Genomic DNA, 19,066 nt, shown 5'->3' on the forward strand with positions numbered 1-19,066 from the left:
TGGGTGACAGCTGGTGTACGGCATCCACCTGGTATGTGAGTTGGGGCTTCAGCGTTCTCTGCAGAGAGCTTTCTGTTCTGGTATGATCTTGGGTGTGTGTGTGTGTGTGTGTGTGTAAGTTGACAGCTGTTTTGGTCTGGGGAGCTTGGAGCCAGCTCCGAAGCCATACCTGCATAGGAGCGTGGCCGCAGGACACACACAGGGAAGTTGGGGACCTTGAGTTGCTTGTATTTGAGGACCAAGGACTTGAGACTATGACCTCCTCCCCCCCCCCCGTTTTTTCACTGCAGGGATTCCAAGATCCCTGAGCCCCCGGCCGGTCACCAGTGGAAAGAGGTGCGCTCAGATAACACAGTCACGTGGCTGGCTGCGTGGACGGAGAACGTCCAGAACTCCTTCAAGTACATCATACTGAACCCCAGCTCCAAGCTGAAGGTGAGAGCGTGACCTTCCAGGGGAGCCCTGGGCCCCAGAGCACGAGTGTCAGGCCTTCCCCTCTGTGCTGTCCCAGGGTGGCAGGTTCGAGAGACTCTTCAGCCCTTAGTCAGGCAGCCAGTGTTGAGAGCAGCTGGGCCCAGTGGCCGCAGTGGGGCTCATAGTTTTTTGAGGCCGGGCTCTGCTGCCGCACCCCTCACCCAATCAAACCTGCTTGAGCCGGGAAGGTGTCTGGTCACCAGCTCTCCCGCTTCCCTGGGAACGTGGAGTGACATTTGTTGTCTTCGCTTAGGGGGAGATGGATTGGCAGAAGTATGAGGTGGCCCGGCGCTTGAAGGGGGTCGTCGACGAGATCCGTGCTCAGTACCAGGCCGACTGGAAGTCCCCGGAAAGGAAGAAAAGACAGCTAGCTGTGGCGCTTTATTTTATCGATAAGGTATAGCATGGTGAGGGGACCTTGAGAGCTGGGCAGCAAGGACAGTGGTGGCTTCTCCCCGGAGCTGGAGCCTCCATCATAGGTGTGTGTGCGTGCGCGCGCGAGAGTGTGTGTGTGTGTGTGTGTGTGTGTGTGTGTGTGTGTGTGTTTGTGAGCGTGCACGTGCGTGCGTGCGTGCGTGCGTGCGTGCGTGCGTGCGTGTGTGTGTATGTGAGAGAGAGAGAGAGAGAGAGTTTGACTTCATGCCTGTGTATGTACCACTGTGTATGCATGAGTGCCGTGAGTGTGCTCCTTTGCCGCAGACCTCAGCCTTGACCCGTGTCGACCCCGATCTAGCTGGCACTGCGGACAGGAAATGAGAAGGAAGAGGGCGAGACGGCCGACACCGTGGGCTGCTGCTCGCTCCGCGTGGAGCATGTCCGGCTGCACGAAAAGGCAGATGGCCGAGAACATGTTGTGGAGTTGGACTTCTTGGGGAAGGATTCCATCCGCTATAATAACCGTGTGCCGGTGGAGAAGCTTGTGAGTGCCTTCCTTGACCCTGCTCACAATGGGATCTCTGTCAGAGCGTGTCAGAGCCACGGGGGATGTTCAGTGGCCTGCAGCACCTTCCCAGTGTCTCCTGTGGCTGTGTGATGAGGCATCACAGCCGGGGCTTACACACACGCACACACACATGCACACACACGCGCGCACACACGTGCACACACCTATTACAAGCATTTTGGTCTGGGAGGCCTGCCGCCAGGGTTTGAGTACTGGTTCCTTAGGAGCATGGGCAGAATCTGTTTCCCGCCTCTCCTGCTACCATTGGTGCCATGAGTGCCTTGGCTTTGCCTCACCCTGTGGGACCTCTTTCCTGCTCCCTGGCTTCTGCCCATGAGACTGGATGCAGCTGCTGGTTATCCTTGGTCCTCAGAGTCTATGTAACCCCATCCTGACAGCCACACCTGTGGCCACCCTGTTTCTACAGAAGGTCACATTATAAGGTTCCAAGGATGATTTGGTGCCACCTTGGCACCTCTGGTAGGATGGGCAAGCTAAAACTAAGGAGAGGCCAGCACAGCCTGGCACTCTCCTTTGGAAGTTGGCCTGACCCGGAGATCATCATGCCATCTTCTTTTTTTTTTGGTTTTTTGAGGCAGGGTTTCTCTGTGTTAACAGTCCTGGCTGTCCTGGAACTTGCTTTGTAGACCACACTAGCCTCGAACTCACAGAGATCGCCTGCCTCTGCCTCCCAAGTGCTGGGATTAAAGGCGTGTACCACCACCAGCCAGCCATCATGCCATTTTCTGAAAGTGAGCAGAGGAGGGAGATTGTTCTCCTGAGGCTCTGTGATGCTAGGTGTGGCTGATTTGGCCACCAGCACAGGGCCCTGGGTCACCTGGGTGGAAGTCAGTCTTGCTGGCGGAAGAGGAGCTAGGAGTGAGCTGCCTGCTGAAGTCACTGAGTGGGTCTGTAGAGGCACAAAAGACCCACTCCAGCTTTAACCACATGGGCATGGGTGAGTTAGCAGTGAGTGAACACTAACCACGGGCAGGTTTGGGTTGGGAGGCACAGACAGAGGTTCCAGAGGGTAGGCCTGGCACTGTGCTGATACCACCTCTTGCCGGACTTGGTGTATGCACCCCTCTGTACTCTGCGGGGTGTGTGTGACGTGAGACCTCCTTCCTGTTCAGCTGGCTTGTGCTCCAGGAGTCTCAGTGTGCCAGTAAGTTAAGCTCTTCTCTGTTTCAGGTGTTCCAGAACCTTCAGCACTTCATGGAGGACAAAGACCCTAAGGACGACCTCTTTGATGCACTGACTGTAAGCCTGTGTGATGGGCGCCAAGGGGTCCAGGAAGGGAGTGGGGATTCGAGCTGGGCGGTGGTGGTGCACGCCTTTAGTCCTAGCACTCGGAGGCAGAGCCAGGTGGATCTCTGTGAGTTCGAGGCCAGCCTGGTCTACAGAGCGAGATCCAAGACAGGCACCAAAACTACACAAAGAAACCCTGTCTCGGGGAAAAAAAAAAAAGAGTGAGGGTTCATGTCTAGCTTGTCTTTGCCCCAGTGTGTTCTCTGTTCCGACCAGCAGCTGACGCCCTCTCCCAGTGGCTGAGAATAGCCATGACACTCACGTCTCCACGGAAACCATCCGTGACTCCTTTCTTCTCCTCTCTGCACCCAGACTGCCGGCCTGAACAAGCACTTACAGGACCTGATGGAGGGGCTGACCGCCAAGGTCTTCCGGACCTACAATGCCTCCATCACTCTGCAGGAGCAGCTGCGGGTGCTGACCAGGGGTGAGTAGGTTCGTACACCTGACCCTGAGGGCTACCCAGACTGCCCCCCGTGGGAGCTGCGCCTTGGCCTGCCCTAGGCACGAGCTGATGTCGGGCCGGGCACGGCTGTCGGTTGGTGGGAGAATGCTCCAGGTCAGTCCCAGAGCAGGGATGGCCTCGCTGGCCCCCAGCAAGGAGATGTCACGCTTTCTGCTCCATCGCTTCTAGCTGCTACCCGGTCTGCTGTCTGTCCTAACCCTCCTCCTCTAGGTAGGGTCTTGCCTCTCTTCCTTAGACAGATCTTGCAGGTGAGACTATTGCTCGGCAAAGCTGAGGTATACCGTGTGTGCGTAGGGGCTCAGTGTTGTGGGTCCTGTGGTGAGGATCCCGGACTGCACATGCTCAGACAATACTTTCTTTCCTCGGGCCTCACGGCTTCTGGGTTACCCTGTTCCAGAAGGAGATGGAGGAGCCTGGGATGGCTTTGGGCTCCTGCCTCTGCCCAGTAGGACATGGTCCAAAGGACTCTTGGTGCCCCATTGCTATGGCTAAACCTACTTGGCTGTGGCTCGTGGGACACCTTAGGTCATTTCCTCCTTGGGACTTTGTGTCATAGAAGGGACCCACATTGACAACATATCCAGAAAGAGCCCTCTGAGGGCCAAGGACGTAGCTTAGGGTAGAACGCTTGCCTGGCATGCCAAGGCCCTGGCATCCAGCGCCAGCACCACCAACGACTAGGAGAGAGGAAGGAGGCTCAGAGCAGCTGCAGCCGGGTAACGGTTCTCGTTGTCTTTGCTCAGCTGAAGACAGCCTAACTCCAAAGTCTCAGCTTACAAACGGGCGAACCGGGCTGTGGCCATCCTCTGTAACCATCGGAGAGCAATCCCCAAGACCTTTGAGAAGTCGATGCGGACGCTCCAGCAAAAGGTGGGAAGGCGTCTGTAGTGAGGCTATTCCCGCACTGACTGCTTCACTTTGCTCTTTACTGGGGCCGGACAACCATGAAGGCAGGAAAGTGTAGTGGGTACAGCTGCTCCGGGAGGCTAGGACCAGGATCGCGGGACCATGACCTGGTCAGCCATGGGAAGAACCAGCATCTGGGTTCAGAGCCAGCTAGGCTGCCTCTCATCTCCCTACTAGGACACACAGCCTGTGTTCTAGTTTAGGAAAGAGGTCAGGGCAGCGGCAGCGGCGGCATGTTGGATCAATTTGTGGCTGGTGCAGGTGGCGCTCTTGGGCCTAGAGGTCTCTTGACCTCACTTGTGGCCTCAGAACAGGCTAGGGTCAGCCCCAGGTGGCTCCATGAGGCTCTGGGTTCTATCTGCTGTAACTCCCCAAAGAATGTAGGGCCAGCAGCTGTGGACAGAATCCTGAGGACAAGTCTGGGCGGGGACAGAAGCAGCCATGTCGGGGTTGATTTTCTTCACAGATTGAGACAAAGAAGGCCCAGGTGGCTGAGGCCCAGGTGGAGCTGGAGAAGGCGAAGGCTGACCTGAGAATTCGAGGGGAGAGTAAGTCCAAAAGGTATGTGTTAGGGGCTGCCGCCTTGAGAGCCGGGAGCCTGGGGCCCAGCCCCGAGCAGTCTGCATGCAATCAGCCTTGGACTTAAGATTTTCTCTATCTAGTTTTGTGATTTTTGAAAGCTTTATTACTTACAGACAGAAGTAATATAATTACAGAGCTGTATAAGGAACAGCCCTGGCCTTTGATGTGGGCTGCAGGCCTGCGATGGCTCTTTCTGGTTTTTATTTTGAGCAGTTGGTTGATCTAGTTTTTCCTTTTTGCTTTTTTGAGACTTTCTCTGTGTAGATTTGGAGCCTGTCCTGGAATTCACTCTGTAGACCAGGCTGGCCTCAAACTCACAGAGATCCGCCTGCCTCTGCCTCCCAGGTGCTGGGATTAAAGGCGTGCGCACCACCGCCCAGCTTGGCTGAGCTAATTTTCACGGCACATATTTCACCCTTTCAAGTGCCCAGTTCCGCTGGGCATGGTAGTGCCCTTTAAGCATTGGCGGAGGCAGAGACAGGCAGATCTCTATGAGTTCAAGTCCAGTCTGGTCTACATAGTAGGTTCCAGGCCAGCCAAGGCTACATAGAAAGACCCTGTCTTAAAAAGGACCAAAACCAAACAAAAAGCAAACAAAGCACGCAGTTTTGAGAGATGTGTGGCCAGTTTCAGAAACAGAACCTGTGTCCATCAGCAGCCCTTCCCTGCGTCCAGCGGCCCCAAACAGGCTTCTCTGGGGTGGTAGGTGTGGCTACCTTGCTTGTAGGAGTCTTGGTGTGGCTCGCTTGGAGAGCCACTGGTCTTGTTTTTCTTGTATCATTTCCGTCAGTGTTGTGCCTAAGGCTTTGTCTGGTGGATTCCCAGGTTTTCTCTGAGAGGTCTGTTGCTCTAGCTATCACAGTCCCTGGTTCATCCTGAATTCGCTTTTGTCTGGGGTCTGAGGGTCCAGCCTCACTCCTGTGAATATCAGACTTCTAGACATTGTGTGCTAAGACAACATCTCTGCCCTTGACCGGAAGCACCGGCACCTGTGTTGGATACTGGTTGATGTGGGTTCATTTCTGGACTTTGGTATTGTTCTGTTCATCTGTGTCCTGGATCAGCCCAGTCTATCCTGCTGGCTGAGTGTGGATCAGGAAGAATGAGACTCCAACTGGTCTGTTTGTTTGTTTGTTTGTTTGAGACACAGTCTTATGTGCACCCCAGGCTGGTCTCAAATAACGGTCCTGCCTTAGGCTCCCGAGGGCTGGGGGTCGTCAGCATGCACCACGGCCTAACCCTAACTTTGTTTTTCTTTTAAGATTGTTTTTGGCTACATGGGACACTTGAAATTTCCCCATGAATGTAGGGGTGGTGTTAGGTTTGCCGATGGATTTGGAGTACCACACCATGCAGTACCCAGTCTGAACACACCTGTAAACACCTGTAATCCCAGCACTTGGGAGGTAGAGGATCAGGAACATCAGAAGTCAGTATCATTCTCAGCTACATAACAAGTTCAAGGCCAGCCTGGATTACATGGGAGTCCGTGTGTGTGTGTGTGTGTGTGTGTGTGTGTGTGTGTGTGTGTGTGTGTATATGTGTGTATGTATGTATTATGTGTGTGTGTGTGTGTAATCTAAACTAAGTCTTCCTTAATCTCTCTCAGCAAACATTTGTAGTTTGTCAAGGAAAAGCTAATATTGTGTTTTTATGCAGCTGCAATGGATTTTCAGCTCATATTTGGATTGTTCATGGCTAGTTTTTTTTTTTTTTTTTTTTTTTTTTTTTGGTTTTTTCGAGACAGGGTTTTCTCTGCGTAGCTTTGCGCCTTTCCTGGAGCTCACTTGGTAGCCCAGGCTGGCCTTGAACTCACAGAGATCCGCCTGCCTCTGCTCCGAGTGCTGGGATTAAGGCGTGCGCCACCAACGCCTGGCTTCATGGCTAGTTTTGTTAGGAGTTCCCCCCAGACCACCTCGAGTCCAGTGATAATAGATCAGAGGCTCAACACATACACACTGTGCTCGTGGCTGAGATCTGGCCCGCAGTGGGCAGGCAGAATATCTGGGCCGAGTCTAGGCCTCTGTGCAAACCTCTCTCTGTGGCTGTGGTGGCACTTTGTGGTTTCAGAACCTCACTGCAACCCTGCACACCTGCATTCCACAGCTGTTCTCAGTACTGCCCCCTGCACACCTCTGCATTCCACAGCTGTTCTCACTGCAGCCCCTCCACACCTGCATTCCACAGCTGTTCTCACTGCAACCCCTGCACACCTGCATTCCACAGCTGTTTCTCAGTACTGCCCCCTCCACACCTGTATTTCACAGCTGTTCTCAGTGCTGCCCTCCACACCTGCATTCCACAGCTGTTCTCACTGCAGCCCCTCCACACCTGCATTCCACAGCTGTTCTCACTGCAGCCCCCTCCACACCTGTATTTCACAGCTGTTCTCAGTACTGCCCCCTGCACACCTGCATTCCACAGCTGTTCTCAGTACTGCCCCTCCACACCTTGATACACGGTCCACATTCACTGAATATGAATTCAGTAAGTGTGGCCCTGCAAACCCTTACTTTCCCATCCAGAGCATTTTCACAGATGTGACTAGAAGGCAGAAATGTGTCTTGAGTGAGGCCAAGTGTACTTCCAAATCTCCCAGGTGTAAGGGGCTCATGTGCCTGCCCAGCCTTGCTCCAGATCACTTCTACCTACGCGACCAGTCCATTTGGAGCAAACTGTGTCTGGCAGACACATTGCCTCCCCAGGGAAGGCAGGATGTACCCAGGCCCTTTGTGAAAGGCTGCAACTGCTCATGCAGTGGGCTGACTGTCAGCATAGAGTCCTTGAGGGCTGTGTCCATCTGGTGTGCTTGTGCTGTAGTGGCAGTTACAGGAGCCACGTGCCACGATGATCACAGGCTGCACTCCCGATTTCTCAAGAAGGCCAGTGCTAGCTCCCAGCCAGCAGGCAGCTTAGGACTCCAGAGGAGTGCTCTAAAGTTGGTAGGGCTGCCATGGTGGCAATGCCCAGCAGGAAGACCTGTGAATTCACGACTCAGAGAGGTGGCCTAGAGCTGAGTCCAGTCCTGAGTCTTTGCTCCTCAACATGGAGAGTTAGGATGGACCTGCTCTAGAAAAGGCATAGCAGTCCAGAATCCCCAGCCTCTGGGGCCAGGGGGCACTAGCCCAGAGCTCACAAGCAACCCAACTCTACTGCTTCAGAACTCAGGGTGCTCCCCCCACCCCCCCCCGTCTCCTCCCAAAGCTCCTTTCATGGTGGCTGAGCCCTCTGTGTTCATGAGATTGTGAAGATTATGAATGTTAAGCAGTGTAAGCGTCTCCGTGCACCTGGATGCAGAAGCCATTTACCCCTCCTTGTATTTGTTTGTTTGTTTGTTTGTTTTGGGTGGGAGGTTGAGACAAGGTCTCATCATAGCTCTGGCTGCCTGGAACTTGCTCTGTAGACCAGCGCCGGCCTTGGACTCACAGAGATCCGTCTGCCTCCTGAGTGCTGGGATTAAAGATGTTCACCACCCCACCCAGTCCTCCACAGGCGATCCTGACATCTTACCCTACCATTGTTTTTTTAAAACTAATTATCTATTTATTTTTATGTGCATGGATGTTTTTTGCCTTCATGTATGTCTATGCACGGAATGCCCAAGGGGACCGAAGGGGGCGTCAAATCCCCTGGGACTGGAGTTACAGATGGTGGAGAGCTAGCTGCCTTGTGAGTTCTGGGAATCAAATCTGAGTCTCTGGAAGAGCGGCCAGCGATCTTAATCTTTCAGTCCGCTCACGGTGGTTTAATGCACGGAGCCCAGGCTCCGGGGCACAGGAATGTTGTCCACTGTTCTCCGTCTTTTCTCTTGCCACGGCCCTTCACTGTGTTTCAGAGGATCTAGGGTCTAGTGCACGCCCCCTCTGATGCTCACTGCTGTCATGTCCTCAGGCCACATCTGGGTTGATGCCCAAGGGAGCTGCGTGTGCCGGGAGCTGAGCAGGCAGCAAAGGCGACAGGATTGGCAAAAGGAAAGTTCTTTTCAAGGGAAGAAAATGGTAGAGGCCCCAGGCTCCTCCATCATTTGCTCCTTTTGTTACTGGCACCACAAATGGGATGACACGTGAGGGGCTGTATGTGTGAGACTCCATCCGTCCGTCCGTCCGTCCGTCCATCAGGGAAACATCTGAGACTTGCCCCAGTCCTCTGCCACAAGCAAAGACCCAGACCTTAAGTAGGAAAGCCAGGCCCAGCCTGAACCACGTTATCTGTCTGTGAAATGTGTTGAGCCTAGTGAACCTAGTGACTAGCGGGAATAGCAGGAGTCCTCCTGAGATGCTAATTCCGGCCACCCCTCAGGGCCTCGCCTCACAGTGGGCTGTCCTGTGGGTGGCTAGCCAAGCCCCGTTGTGGTGACTCTTGGCCCACCCTAACTTCCAGAAATGCAGCTGCTGGTGGTCTGCTTGCTTCATTCCTTGCGCTGGTAAACGGTTGCTTACGATTGAGTGTGTAGCCACAGGTGGATAGCCACCATCCATAGCATGGAGGCCTTACGTTTCCTTTGCCTGACTTGGCCGGACCCTCCAGAACACGGTTAGCAGTCAGTGGGGGTCCCCTTTGTCTTGTGTCTGGCTTGAGAGGCAAAGTTTTCACTAACCAGCATGATGTGGGTTTTCAGAGACGCTTCTCTCGGAATTCACAGGGTTGTGTGTACACACGTGTGATCGCGCTGGGCGCTGGGCTTTGTCAGATGGTCTTCTGCTGAGATGATTGTGGGCTTTGTCCTTTTAGGCTCATGTGGGGCACAACACTGATTTGTCTTCAGACGTAAAGCCCTCCCTGAGTTCCCACGGCTAGGCGCTGTGCCTTTCTCTCCTGAGGGATCTGCCTTCTGTTTTCGTTGGAGCTTTTGTTCTGTATCCAGAGGGATGCCTTTGTCTGGTTTGATCAGCAAGCGTAATTCTGGTTTGAGAACATGGGCTAGGGCACACTTCCCTCTTCTTAAGACCCGGTGGTGGTTTGGTGGAATGCTCTGGCTATGCCCTTGAGGGGGCTTTGCTTTGGGAGACACTTTTTAGTGGCCGCCCTGGTCTCTGCTTGAGATATATCTGTCCAGGTTTCTAATTTCTTCTTGCGTCCGTGGGTTCTGTTGTTCCGGGGCTTCTAGTCAGCGGTAAGAGTTTTGTGTCCAGCTATCCATGGCATCCCTACAGTCCTTTCTGCTTCTGTAATGCCCTTGAGCATTCCTGATCACAGGACGGTGGTGCTTCCCGAGGTGCAGAGCGGCGGCTTTTTACAGCGGCACGCTCGCTGCAGATGTCAGTTAGACTAGAGGGCGTTCAGTGAGGCGTGCGGCTGTCACAGAACAAGCTGCTGTGAAATGTCCCGCGTGCCACCAGAAGCGCTCTGCAGGGCATGAGGCTGCGTGCCTCCTTTCCTGCGCCCGGCGGCCCCCAGGACACACTTGGCCTCCTGGCCTTTCTGCGTGTGCACTTGACGGTGGCCTTGGCGTCGCTGGAGCGTGGCCGTCACTGAGCGGGCTGCTATGGCAAGGCCCCTGCTGCTGTGAGTGCAGAGTGTTGTAAGTGCCTTTTGTAGCGCCTTTCCACGTGTGCCCATTCTCCCGCATTTGTTTGTGGAGCACTGAGTCCTAGGGTTGGGATCAGAGTATCACAGTGTCGTGATTGTCAGCAGGTTGCCTTGGGCAGGTAAGGAGAAGGGTAAAAGGAACGCCTCTTTTCTAAATTTTATTTTATTTATTTAGTTTTTTTTTTTTTTTTTTGAGACAGGGTCTCTCTGTGTAGCCTTGGCTGTAATAAACAAATAAATACACCATTTGTCGTGAGGACTTTTTCCTAAGGGGGTGTCAGCCAATACCTGCGGCCTCTGCCCAGTGTATTTAACAGCCTTCCCCTGCTGCAGGGGTGGCCCCATCCTTGTTAGTCTGTAGCCTGTGTACCCTAGCTTTCCCAGAAAACCTTGAGGCTTCATGCAGTTTGGGCCTAAGTGCATACATTAGGAGGGAGGAGGGCCTGGACGCTCAGGGGAAGGCCCAGTGACCTGGTCTATCTCCTCCTTTTTGAAGGAATAGTAACTTTTTTTAAAATTTGAGACAGGGTGTCTTTGTGTGGCCCCTGGCTGTCCTAGAACTTGCTCTGTAGACCAGGTTGGCCTCGAACTCACAGAGATCTGCCTGCCTCTGCCTCCTGAGTGCTGGGATTAAAGGCGTGCCCACCACCGCTTAGCTAAAATTCATTTTCTTTAATAAATCTCTTTGTTTTTTAAAGATTTATTTATTATTTTATGTCTGAGTGTTTTACTTGCACGTGTGTCTGTGCACCATGTGTGTGCCTGGTGCCCATGGAGGTCAAAGAGGGCATCGGATCCCCTGGGACTGGAGTTACAGATAGTTTTTGAATCACTGTGTGAGTGCTGGGAATTGAACCCAGGTTCTGTGGAAGAGCAGCCAGTGCTCTTAACTGCTGAGCCACCTCTCCAGCCCCATTTATTTTCTTCAAAAGACAGGAATAAGGGCTGAGCACCTCTAGTCACAAAGGTATTTGTTCATGTTGCCTGGCCTGGCCTGCCTGCTTGTTGACATCCCACGGCTCCCTCCATCAGTGGAGCCAGCGGCTGGGCTTGTTTTGACCTTTGACCCCCCCCCTCTGGACTTCTCACTTTGTGCCTGGAGAAGGCTAACAAGGCCATTTGCAAGAGGGACGTCAAGGCCGGGGGCAGAGGAGGCCGTGACATGGGATCTGCTCTCAGCAGCAGGCATGCTACACCTCCTTTTCCAACAGCTGGCTGCAGAAACAGCGGCGGTTGCTGAGGCTGGAGGAGCAGCTGGTACGACTGCGCACGCAGGCCACCGACAAGGAGGAGAACAAGCAGGTGGCCCTGGGCACCGCCAAGCTCAACTATCTGGACCCAGGATCAGCATTGCCTGGTGGGTAGGCCTGAGGCCACTGTGCCTGTGTGTGACCTGGGGGTTCTAGGAGGCCCCAGTACATTCCCATAGGTGCCCTGTGACAGGGACCACCTGACTGGATGTCCCTGATACCGAGTCCTCTTGTCTTTAGGCCTCGTCCTTCTGAGCTTTGGGGTGGCTGGAGCTGGCAGTGCCCTGGGGGGACACTAAATCATGTGGGTGCTTGTCCTTCCCACTGGGAATGGAGGCGGGCAGGGGTGGGCCTTGCCCAGTGGCTTCCTGGGCCACACCAGGTATGTCTTGATACCTAGGGAGGAAATGTAATTTTGGTTGTAGTGCCCAGGACAGCAGATCTGGATGGCACAAGGTGTCTTGGTCACCCTGATGTACTGAGGCCACCGCCCTCGTTCCACACCTTGGCCTCCAGGGCAGGACTCAGCTGATGTTGTTGCCTACAGGTGCAAGAGGTTTGGAGTGCCTATAGAGAAGATTTACAGCAAGACCCAGAGAGAGAGGTTCGCCTGGTCCTTCAACCAGGCAGGCGAAGACTTTGAATTCTAAGCAGCCCATTGCCATGGAACTGTCTTTCTCACCGTGAAGCAATACTGTAGTTTTCTGTAATAAATGTTTGGGGGACGGAGCCTGTTGTTGTGACCTAGAACAAAGGCCCCAACAACACTGTCCTCGGAAGCCCCCTCCGCATGTCCTGACTCCCCCACCAGCGGCTTGCAGCCCCCCAGGCTGAAGCTTCTGCTTGAGGAGGGAGCAGAAGAGACAGAGGGTCCGGGGCCCCTGGGACCGGTTACCACACACCTTAGCTCTCCACAAGGTTACAGTTGTACCTTTATCCCAGTTCCTACCTCAGCCAAGCTCGAGATGGCATCCAGGACTCAAACGTGTGGCCATGCACACACTGAGCTGTACCCTTGCCCATTTATAGCTCTCAGTTCATGTCTTTCTGCCTCAGTTTCCCAACCTTGTACTCTTCCATTCTTGTCCTGCTCCTTGGGTTTCTGGGCCTTCTGGGGCCACTTATTGCCTGGGCATCCCAGCAGCTGTCTGCTCCTTTGCTCCAGTGTCCTCCCTGGAGTTCTGTCCCCTACTCCATGAATTAAAGAGAAGTCCCAGCTTCCCATACAAGTCCCTGGCAAGCCCAGGGGACTCCAGAATGGTGTGGTGGTTGCCGGTGACCCTCCAGACCTAGGACGCCCTCACAATGGCTGGTATGTGCCAGTAGCAGCCACAATCACAGGACTCAGGGAGCGGGGTCCAGCTCTTCCACAGCTGCTCTGTGCCCTGCCCCCACCCCTCCCCACCCCCAAATCCAGGGCTGCCCATTGCAGCCAGAAGCCCCGCGGCCCTGCCCAGCACCCCCTTGCTCAGTTCCACCCTCTGTCCCTCAGTGGCTGCAGTCTTCCCTGCAGTCCGTGGTCTGCTATCCAGGGGCGATTATGCTGGTGAGCCCACCATGGCATGTAGGCGCTACCCAGGGCCCCTCGGCTTAGCCAGAAGGCTTTATCGCTGGGCAGCGGTAGCCAGGGCTGGTCTAGTCCACTAGATGAAGGAAAAAGGCACACCTGTGTGGAAATTATGCACGGTTTGGTTGGAGTGTTGTAAATAGAACCAGATTCTATGCAGCCTCTTCTTTGGGGGTCAAGGGGATGAAAAGGCAAACACATGAGGGCCGAGCAGGGGAGAACATGCTATGTTAGAAAGTACCAGAACCAGTTTTGTGAGGGAACACAGTGGCAGGCTCCTATACCAAGATGGAGGGCAGTCTACCTGGCCTTCAAGCCTAGCTTGGAGAACGGGCACCTCTGGGCAAGCTGACCCTCATCTGCTCCAGACACCCGCCACTCCCCGGGTCTCCATTCCATAGTATTCTGGCTGTGGGCAGACCTGGCCACTCCTTAGTTTTAGGCTCCAGCCCCAAGGACTCTCAGGCCAGGACCTTGTGTTATAGAGCTCGAGACCTCCAGGAAAAGACCACAGACTCAATCTGGATTACAGTTCGTTAAATTTATTGAAACTGCTAGCAGGACAGTGATCTCTGAGCCAAACTAGAGATTGTCGTGAATTGAAGCGGGTGAGGGAAGGATTTTTTGTTTTGGTTTTTCGAGACAGGGTTTCTCTGTGTAGTTTTGGTGCCTGTCCTGGCTCTTGCTCTGTAGACCAGGCTGGCCTTGAACTCACAGAGATCTGCCTGCCTCTGCTTCCCAAGTGCTGGGATTAAAGGTGTGCACCACCACCACCTGACTGAGTACCCTTTTTGTAACTCTGACTTTAACAGGTATTTGTAATACTGGAGGATCCTGGAGGCTGGCATGAGCTTTGGCATGCTAATAGGCATCATAGACAGTTAACTATTTGTCCCTTTTGCCAGAGAAGGCAAGTGACTCCTTTCGGTAGAGGGGAACTGACTTCTTTTGGACCTAACATTCCAGCCTTCTGTTGAGGGATGATATACTCTCTCTGTAACTGCTTTTCAGCTAAAATTGGGAAGAAGGCTAGAAAGCTGGTCAAAGGCTGGAGGGGGCAGGGTACGTCTGGTTTGTTGTCCAGGTTCTGCTGGACCATGTGGAGATATCAAAGTGCAGGTAGTTTTGGAGCAGTCTGGAATACTGGCCCAAAGCGGGCTCAAGCTGGTAGGAAATTTTGTTAGAAACATCTGGTTTACATCAGGTTTCAGTAGGTATGGGGCTCTCGGTAGTTTTGGAGCGGATTGCAGTGTGTAGTTGATTGGAAATCTGCTGGGACAGATACAGACTTTAGGAATGAAGCTTAGGCTGGTGACGGACAGGAATACTTATCTGGAGTCTATTTGACAGGTGGATCTGAGTTGAGACTCTGAAGCTCCCATGAATTGTTTACGTTTATAAAAAGAGATGAAAGTTTTAGATATATTAGCATCGCCACTGGTTGTAATCCGTATTGAAATACCGGTTGCAGAAAAAGCAGGTAACAGTGTCTGTGAACAGCTGGAGTAGACTCACGCCTTGGAGCCGTAGCACCTGGGGACCCAGAAGGCTGGTTCCGGGGTAACAGCATGAACACTTTCCTCCGTCCACAGGGCTGGGTGTGTATAGACTGGTCAGCAATGTTTTCAGCACAGTGAGGAATGCTAAGTCTATATTGAGAAAACAACATAAGGAATTGAGCGTATGACTATGACAATAGTGGTCAGTGCTTCTCCAGAGCTAGATTAATAGCTTATCAACTCCATTGATTAATAGCTTATCAACTCATTGATTAATAGTTTATCAACTCTTTATTAATAGCTTATCAACTCCATTAATAGCTTATCAACTCCATTGATTAATAGCTTATCAACTCCATTGATTAATAGCTTATCAACTCCATTGATTAATAGCTTATCAACTCCATTGATTAATAGCTTATCAACTCCATTGATTAATAGCTTATCACCTCCATTGATTAATAGCTTATCACCTCCATTGATTAATAGCTTATCAACTCCATTGATTAATAGCTTATCACCTCCATTGATTAATAGCTTATCAACTCCATTGATTAATGTTAAAAACTCCGAACTTCTGAACTCTTCGTATAACAATAGCACAGCAAGCAAGAAATCTGAAACTTTAAAATTTTTTACGTACTTTAAATTACTTTTTAGACCTTTACAACTTGCATTTACTTACCCTAAATCGTTTCTCTAGGCTCTCGTAACTTTTATAGACTCCAAATGCTTTTTCAATCCAGTTATTTGCCACGAAACATAGGTAGCTAATTACTGAAGAAACAAAGTTTTGCTGGGTGGTAGTGGCATACACCTGCAGAGGCAGGCAGAGCTCTGAGTTTGAGGCTAGCCTGGTCTACAAAGTGAGCCAGGGCTCAGGACACTCTGGGCTAAATGAAGGGAAAAGGCACACCTCTGTGGAAATGATACATGGCTGCTTGACTGTAAGAACTTTGAAGTTTTGGGAGGGGTGTTGCAGATCTGGAACCAGGACAGCCAGGGCTACACAGAGAAAGAACCCTGTCTTTAAAAAAAATATAAATAAATAAACAAATAGTAAAAGTTACATTGAAATCTGTTTTGAGTTTATCTCTTTTAGTGTAAAGTTTGCCTTTTTTAGGCGATTTAGTGCTCTAGAAAAAGCAAGGGCCTGATTTTTACATAGTAAATGGACTGACTAGGCAGTTGCAGCTGTGTGGGAGGGAGGGGGCTGGGTGCTTGCTCTTGTCAACTGACAAAGCTCAGTGAGCCCTCAGCAGCATCAGAGATCTGATAAGGCTAAATCTGAGCAAAAGTATCATGCAGATGGCCTCTCTATCAATTAAAAACGACAGACTTACCCACTACCTGGATGGTTACCTGAAGCTCCTCCATGATGATCTTGATGGTTTCATTAGGAGCAGAGGTCAGGTGGTTTCAGTCTTTGGTCATCACCCAGGACAGCACTAACTTTGGCTGCCACAACTGGGTAGTGTTGTGGAATATTTTAACTAGGCAAAGATACGTTACATTTGTTTATGCTGCAGAATGTTGTGTTAAAGGGGTTTTACATTTGTTTATGCTGCATTTGTTTAATGAGGTAAGGATGTGTGTTTAATTATGTAAAGATGTATTGCATTTGTTTCACCTTGCCTGCCTAAGGCACCTGATTGGTCTAATGTAAAGCTAAACGACCAATAGCTAGGCAGAGAGAGGATAGGTGGGGTTGGTGGGCAGAGAGAATAAATAGAAGGAGAAAGCTAGGCTCAAGTGAGAAGATCTGCAGAAGAGGAAGAGAGGAGATGCTCGGGGCTAGTCAGCCAGACATAGAGACGACAAGAAAGTAAGAAAAAGTAAAAAGCCCGAAGGCAAAAGGTAGATCAAGAGAAACAGGTTGATGTAAGTTAAAAGAACTAGCCAGAAACGTGCCTAAACTAGGCCAAGCATTCAAAACTAATAAGTCTCTGTCATGATTTCGGAGCTGGTTGGTAGACCCAAAAGGAAAGGTCTGTACAGGGTAGCATCAGCCTTAAGGTGCCAGGCTCAGAAGTTCTGAGAGACATTCCTGTGGATGAGGAACTTGAGATGTTGGCCTACCTTGGCCAGGCAAAGAGCGGCAGTCAATTCTCCAGTTTGTCCACAGTTCAGAAAGGGTCCTGGGGGTGGGCACAGCATGGAACAATTATTTGTTCAGTGGTTAGTGTCACCATAATCCAGATGGAGTCCTCAGTGCCCCATTGTATTCCTTGGAGAAGACCTTAGGGCTGTCTCTAGGAGCTGGCATTTTTGTCTATTATGGAAAGTTTTTTCTTTTCTTTTTTTTTTTTTCTTTCTTTTCTGGAGCTGAGGACCGAACCCAGCTCCTTGTGCTTGCTAGGCAAACGCTCTACCACTGAGCTAAATCCCCAACCCAGTTTTTTCTTGTTGAACATTTTAAATGCTCTATTTAGCAGCTCTCTGAGGAGTTTGAGCCCATCTTCTAGTCTATTCAGTATACCTGATTTATACAAACTTATTTTTTAGTTACTTTAGGCTTAACCTTGAAAACATACAGAAGGTTAAAAAAGTGTCTCTGTAAATGAATTACATTTGCATTTAGCATGACTACAAGCATAGTTCAAGCACATTAAAGAATTTGATCACTTATAAGGCAACTGACCATTAACTTGAATGTCTTAATTATCTTCAGCAGTTTACAAGCTGGCAGCTTTTACAAGATTAGGATTTAATAGTTTTATTCTTATTAAGTTTTAGTCTTAAATTTTTGAATTGAATTAATTGAAAATCCTTTAGAATCAAAATAAAACTTTAAACCATAAATACAGTCCACAGAGATTGAGAGCCTTACTTTTTATATCACAGGTTTTTTGTATGATTTAGTTTTATCCAAGTAGCTAAAGCTTAAAGTTAGCAAAGACAAGGAGGCTAGACCTATATCTAAGTTTCTGTTAACCTGAGTAGACCTGTATAACCTTAGGAATTTGAAAATCTTAATCATTAAGTAATTTTTTTTGCTTGGAATTTTACATCCCACCCCCAGAAGGTCTTTATAGATCCTGAGAAAAAAGTTAAATTTATTAAGAGCCTGAATATCCATGACCTGGAATGGGGGAACAAATTTTTTGGTAACAAGAACCAAAAAAAGCAGAAGTCAGAACTAGATATCTGTAATTATATTTAGCCATTTAAATTTAGACATTTTTATTATGTCTTTTTTGATTAAAAATTTAAATAATTAGCAAATAAATACACCATTTGTCGTGAGGACTTTTTCCTAAGGGGTGTCAGCCAATACCTGCAGCCTCTGCCCAGTGTATTTAACAGCCTTCCACTGCTGCAGGGGTGGCCCCATCCTTGTTAGTTTGTAGCCTGTGTACCCTAGCTTTCCCAGAAAACCTTGAGGCTTCATGCAGTTTGGGCCTAAGTGCATACATTAGGAGGGAGGAGGGCCTGGATGCTCAGGGGAAGGCCAGTGACCTGGTCTATCTCAGCCTTTTTGAAGGAATAGTAATTTTTTTTATTTGAGACAGAGTGCCTTTGTGTGGCCCCTGGCTGTCCTAGAACTTGCTCTGTAGACCAGGTTGGCCTTGAACTCACAGAGATCTTCCTGTCTCTGTCTCCTGAGTGCTGGGATTAAAAGCATGTGCCATCACACCTTTAATACTAACTTTCAACAAGCCTAACTCATTTCTGGAGTTACTAGTGAGGGATTTTAGACAGAGGGCTTGATTTTCCTTTATAACCAGTTTGTATGTGTCTGCAGATGGAGGCAGACAACCTGAAAAGCTTCAGAAGTATCTTTTCATCAAGTCGTCAGGTTGCAGAATAACTTAAGTACCTGTAACCTAGAGGCCATTAGACAGAAAACTATAAAAACAAGACATCTATGGGAACTCAGGAAATGTTGACATCAGGTTGCTTTTGTTTTCTTTACAGATGTTTAACCATACCCAATACACTTACAAACCTTAGGGCACAGAAAGTTGATATAATAGTCTTACAAATCTTGAGTTAATTTATATTTTAGCAAAATTTGGAGAGAGTTAAGTAAAACCAAGGAAAGGAGTGTGAGATAAACAGCAGCAATTCCTATTGGAATCGTCACTTTAGCTGTTTGAGGCACTGAGTGTCTCCTGGGCTGTCAGAGGCAGGAGACCTGTCTGACCCAAGACAGATTTTAGAGGAAACTTTTAAACAGGCATGCTTGGGTCAGGAGAGGAGGGCCATAACCCAACTCCAGAGCCAGCTTTTTAATAAAGTAGAAGAGCATAAAACAATATTATCCATACCCCAAAGACACCTGAATTCCTGCAAAATCGAATCCAGTGACCAAAGCGCGCAGAGATCAAAGTCGGCTCAGAGATTCTGGGTGTGGGCTACTGGAAAGAGACCCTTCAGAGCAGAGCTGGGAGAAAGGATGGCCAACAGGAGGGCATGGATTGTACCTGTGCAATTTAAAGAGCGGGCTCCAGTGAGCCAGCCAGCGAGAGGGACAGACAGCAGGTAGCTCCTGGGGCGAGGTGAGGAAAGGCGTGGTTAGCCATGGTTAGAGGCAGAGGA

The 19,066-nt window shown here is 50.5% G+C and overlaps 1 protein-coding gene across 1 annotated transcript; it reads left to right on the plus strand.

Moving 5' to 3' along the window:
• Positions 1-270: 270 nt before the first annotated feature.
• On the plus strand, positions 271-12,188 carry LOC114684748 (DNA topoisomerase I, mitochondrial; the record flags this gene model as incomplete). The annotated part of the gene is given in 11 exon segments (XM_037201669.1): positions 271-435; positions 728-871; positions 1,208-1,393; positions 2,609-2,677; positions 3,038-3,152; positions 3,935-3,949; positions 3,952-4,061; positions 4,564-4,658; positions 11,420-11,547; positions 11,550-11,565; positions 12,006-12,188. Coding segments are annotated over 11 exon segments (1,146 nt in total), but the record flags the coding sequence as incomplete, so codon positions are not given.
• Positions 12,189-19,066: the final 6,878 nt, after the last annotated feature.

This window comes from Peromyscus leucopus, unplaced genomic scaffold (genome assembly GCF_004664715.2).
Source record: "Peromyscus leucopus breed LL Stock unplaced genomic scaffold, UCI_PerLeu_2.1 scaffold_1053, whole genome shotgun sequence".
Classification (NCBI taxonomy): Eukaryota; Metazoa; Chordata; class Mammalia; order Rodentia; family Cricetidae; genus Peromyscus; species Peromyscus leucopus.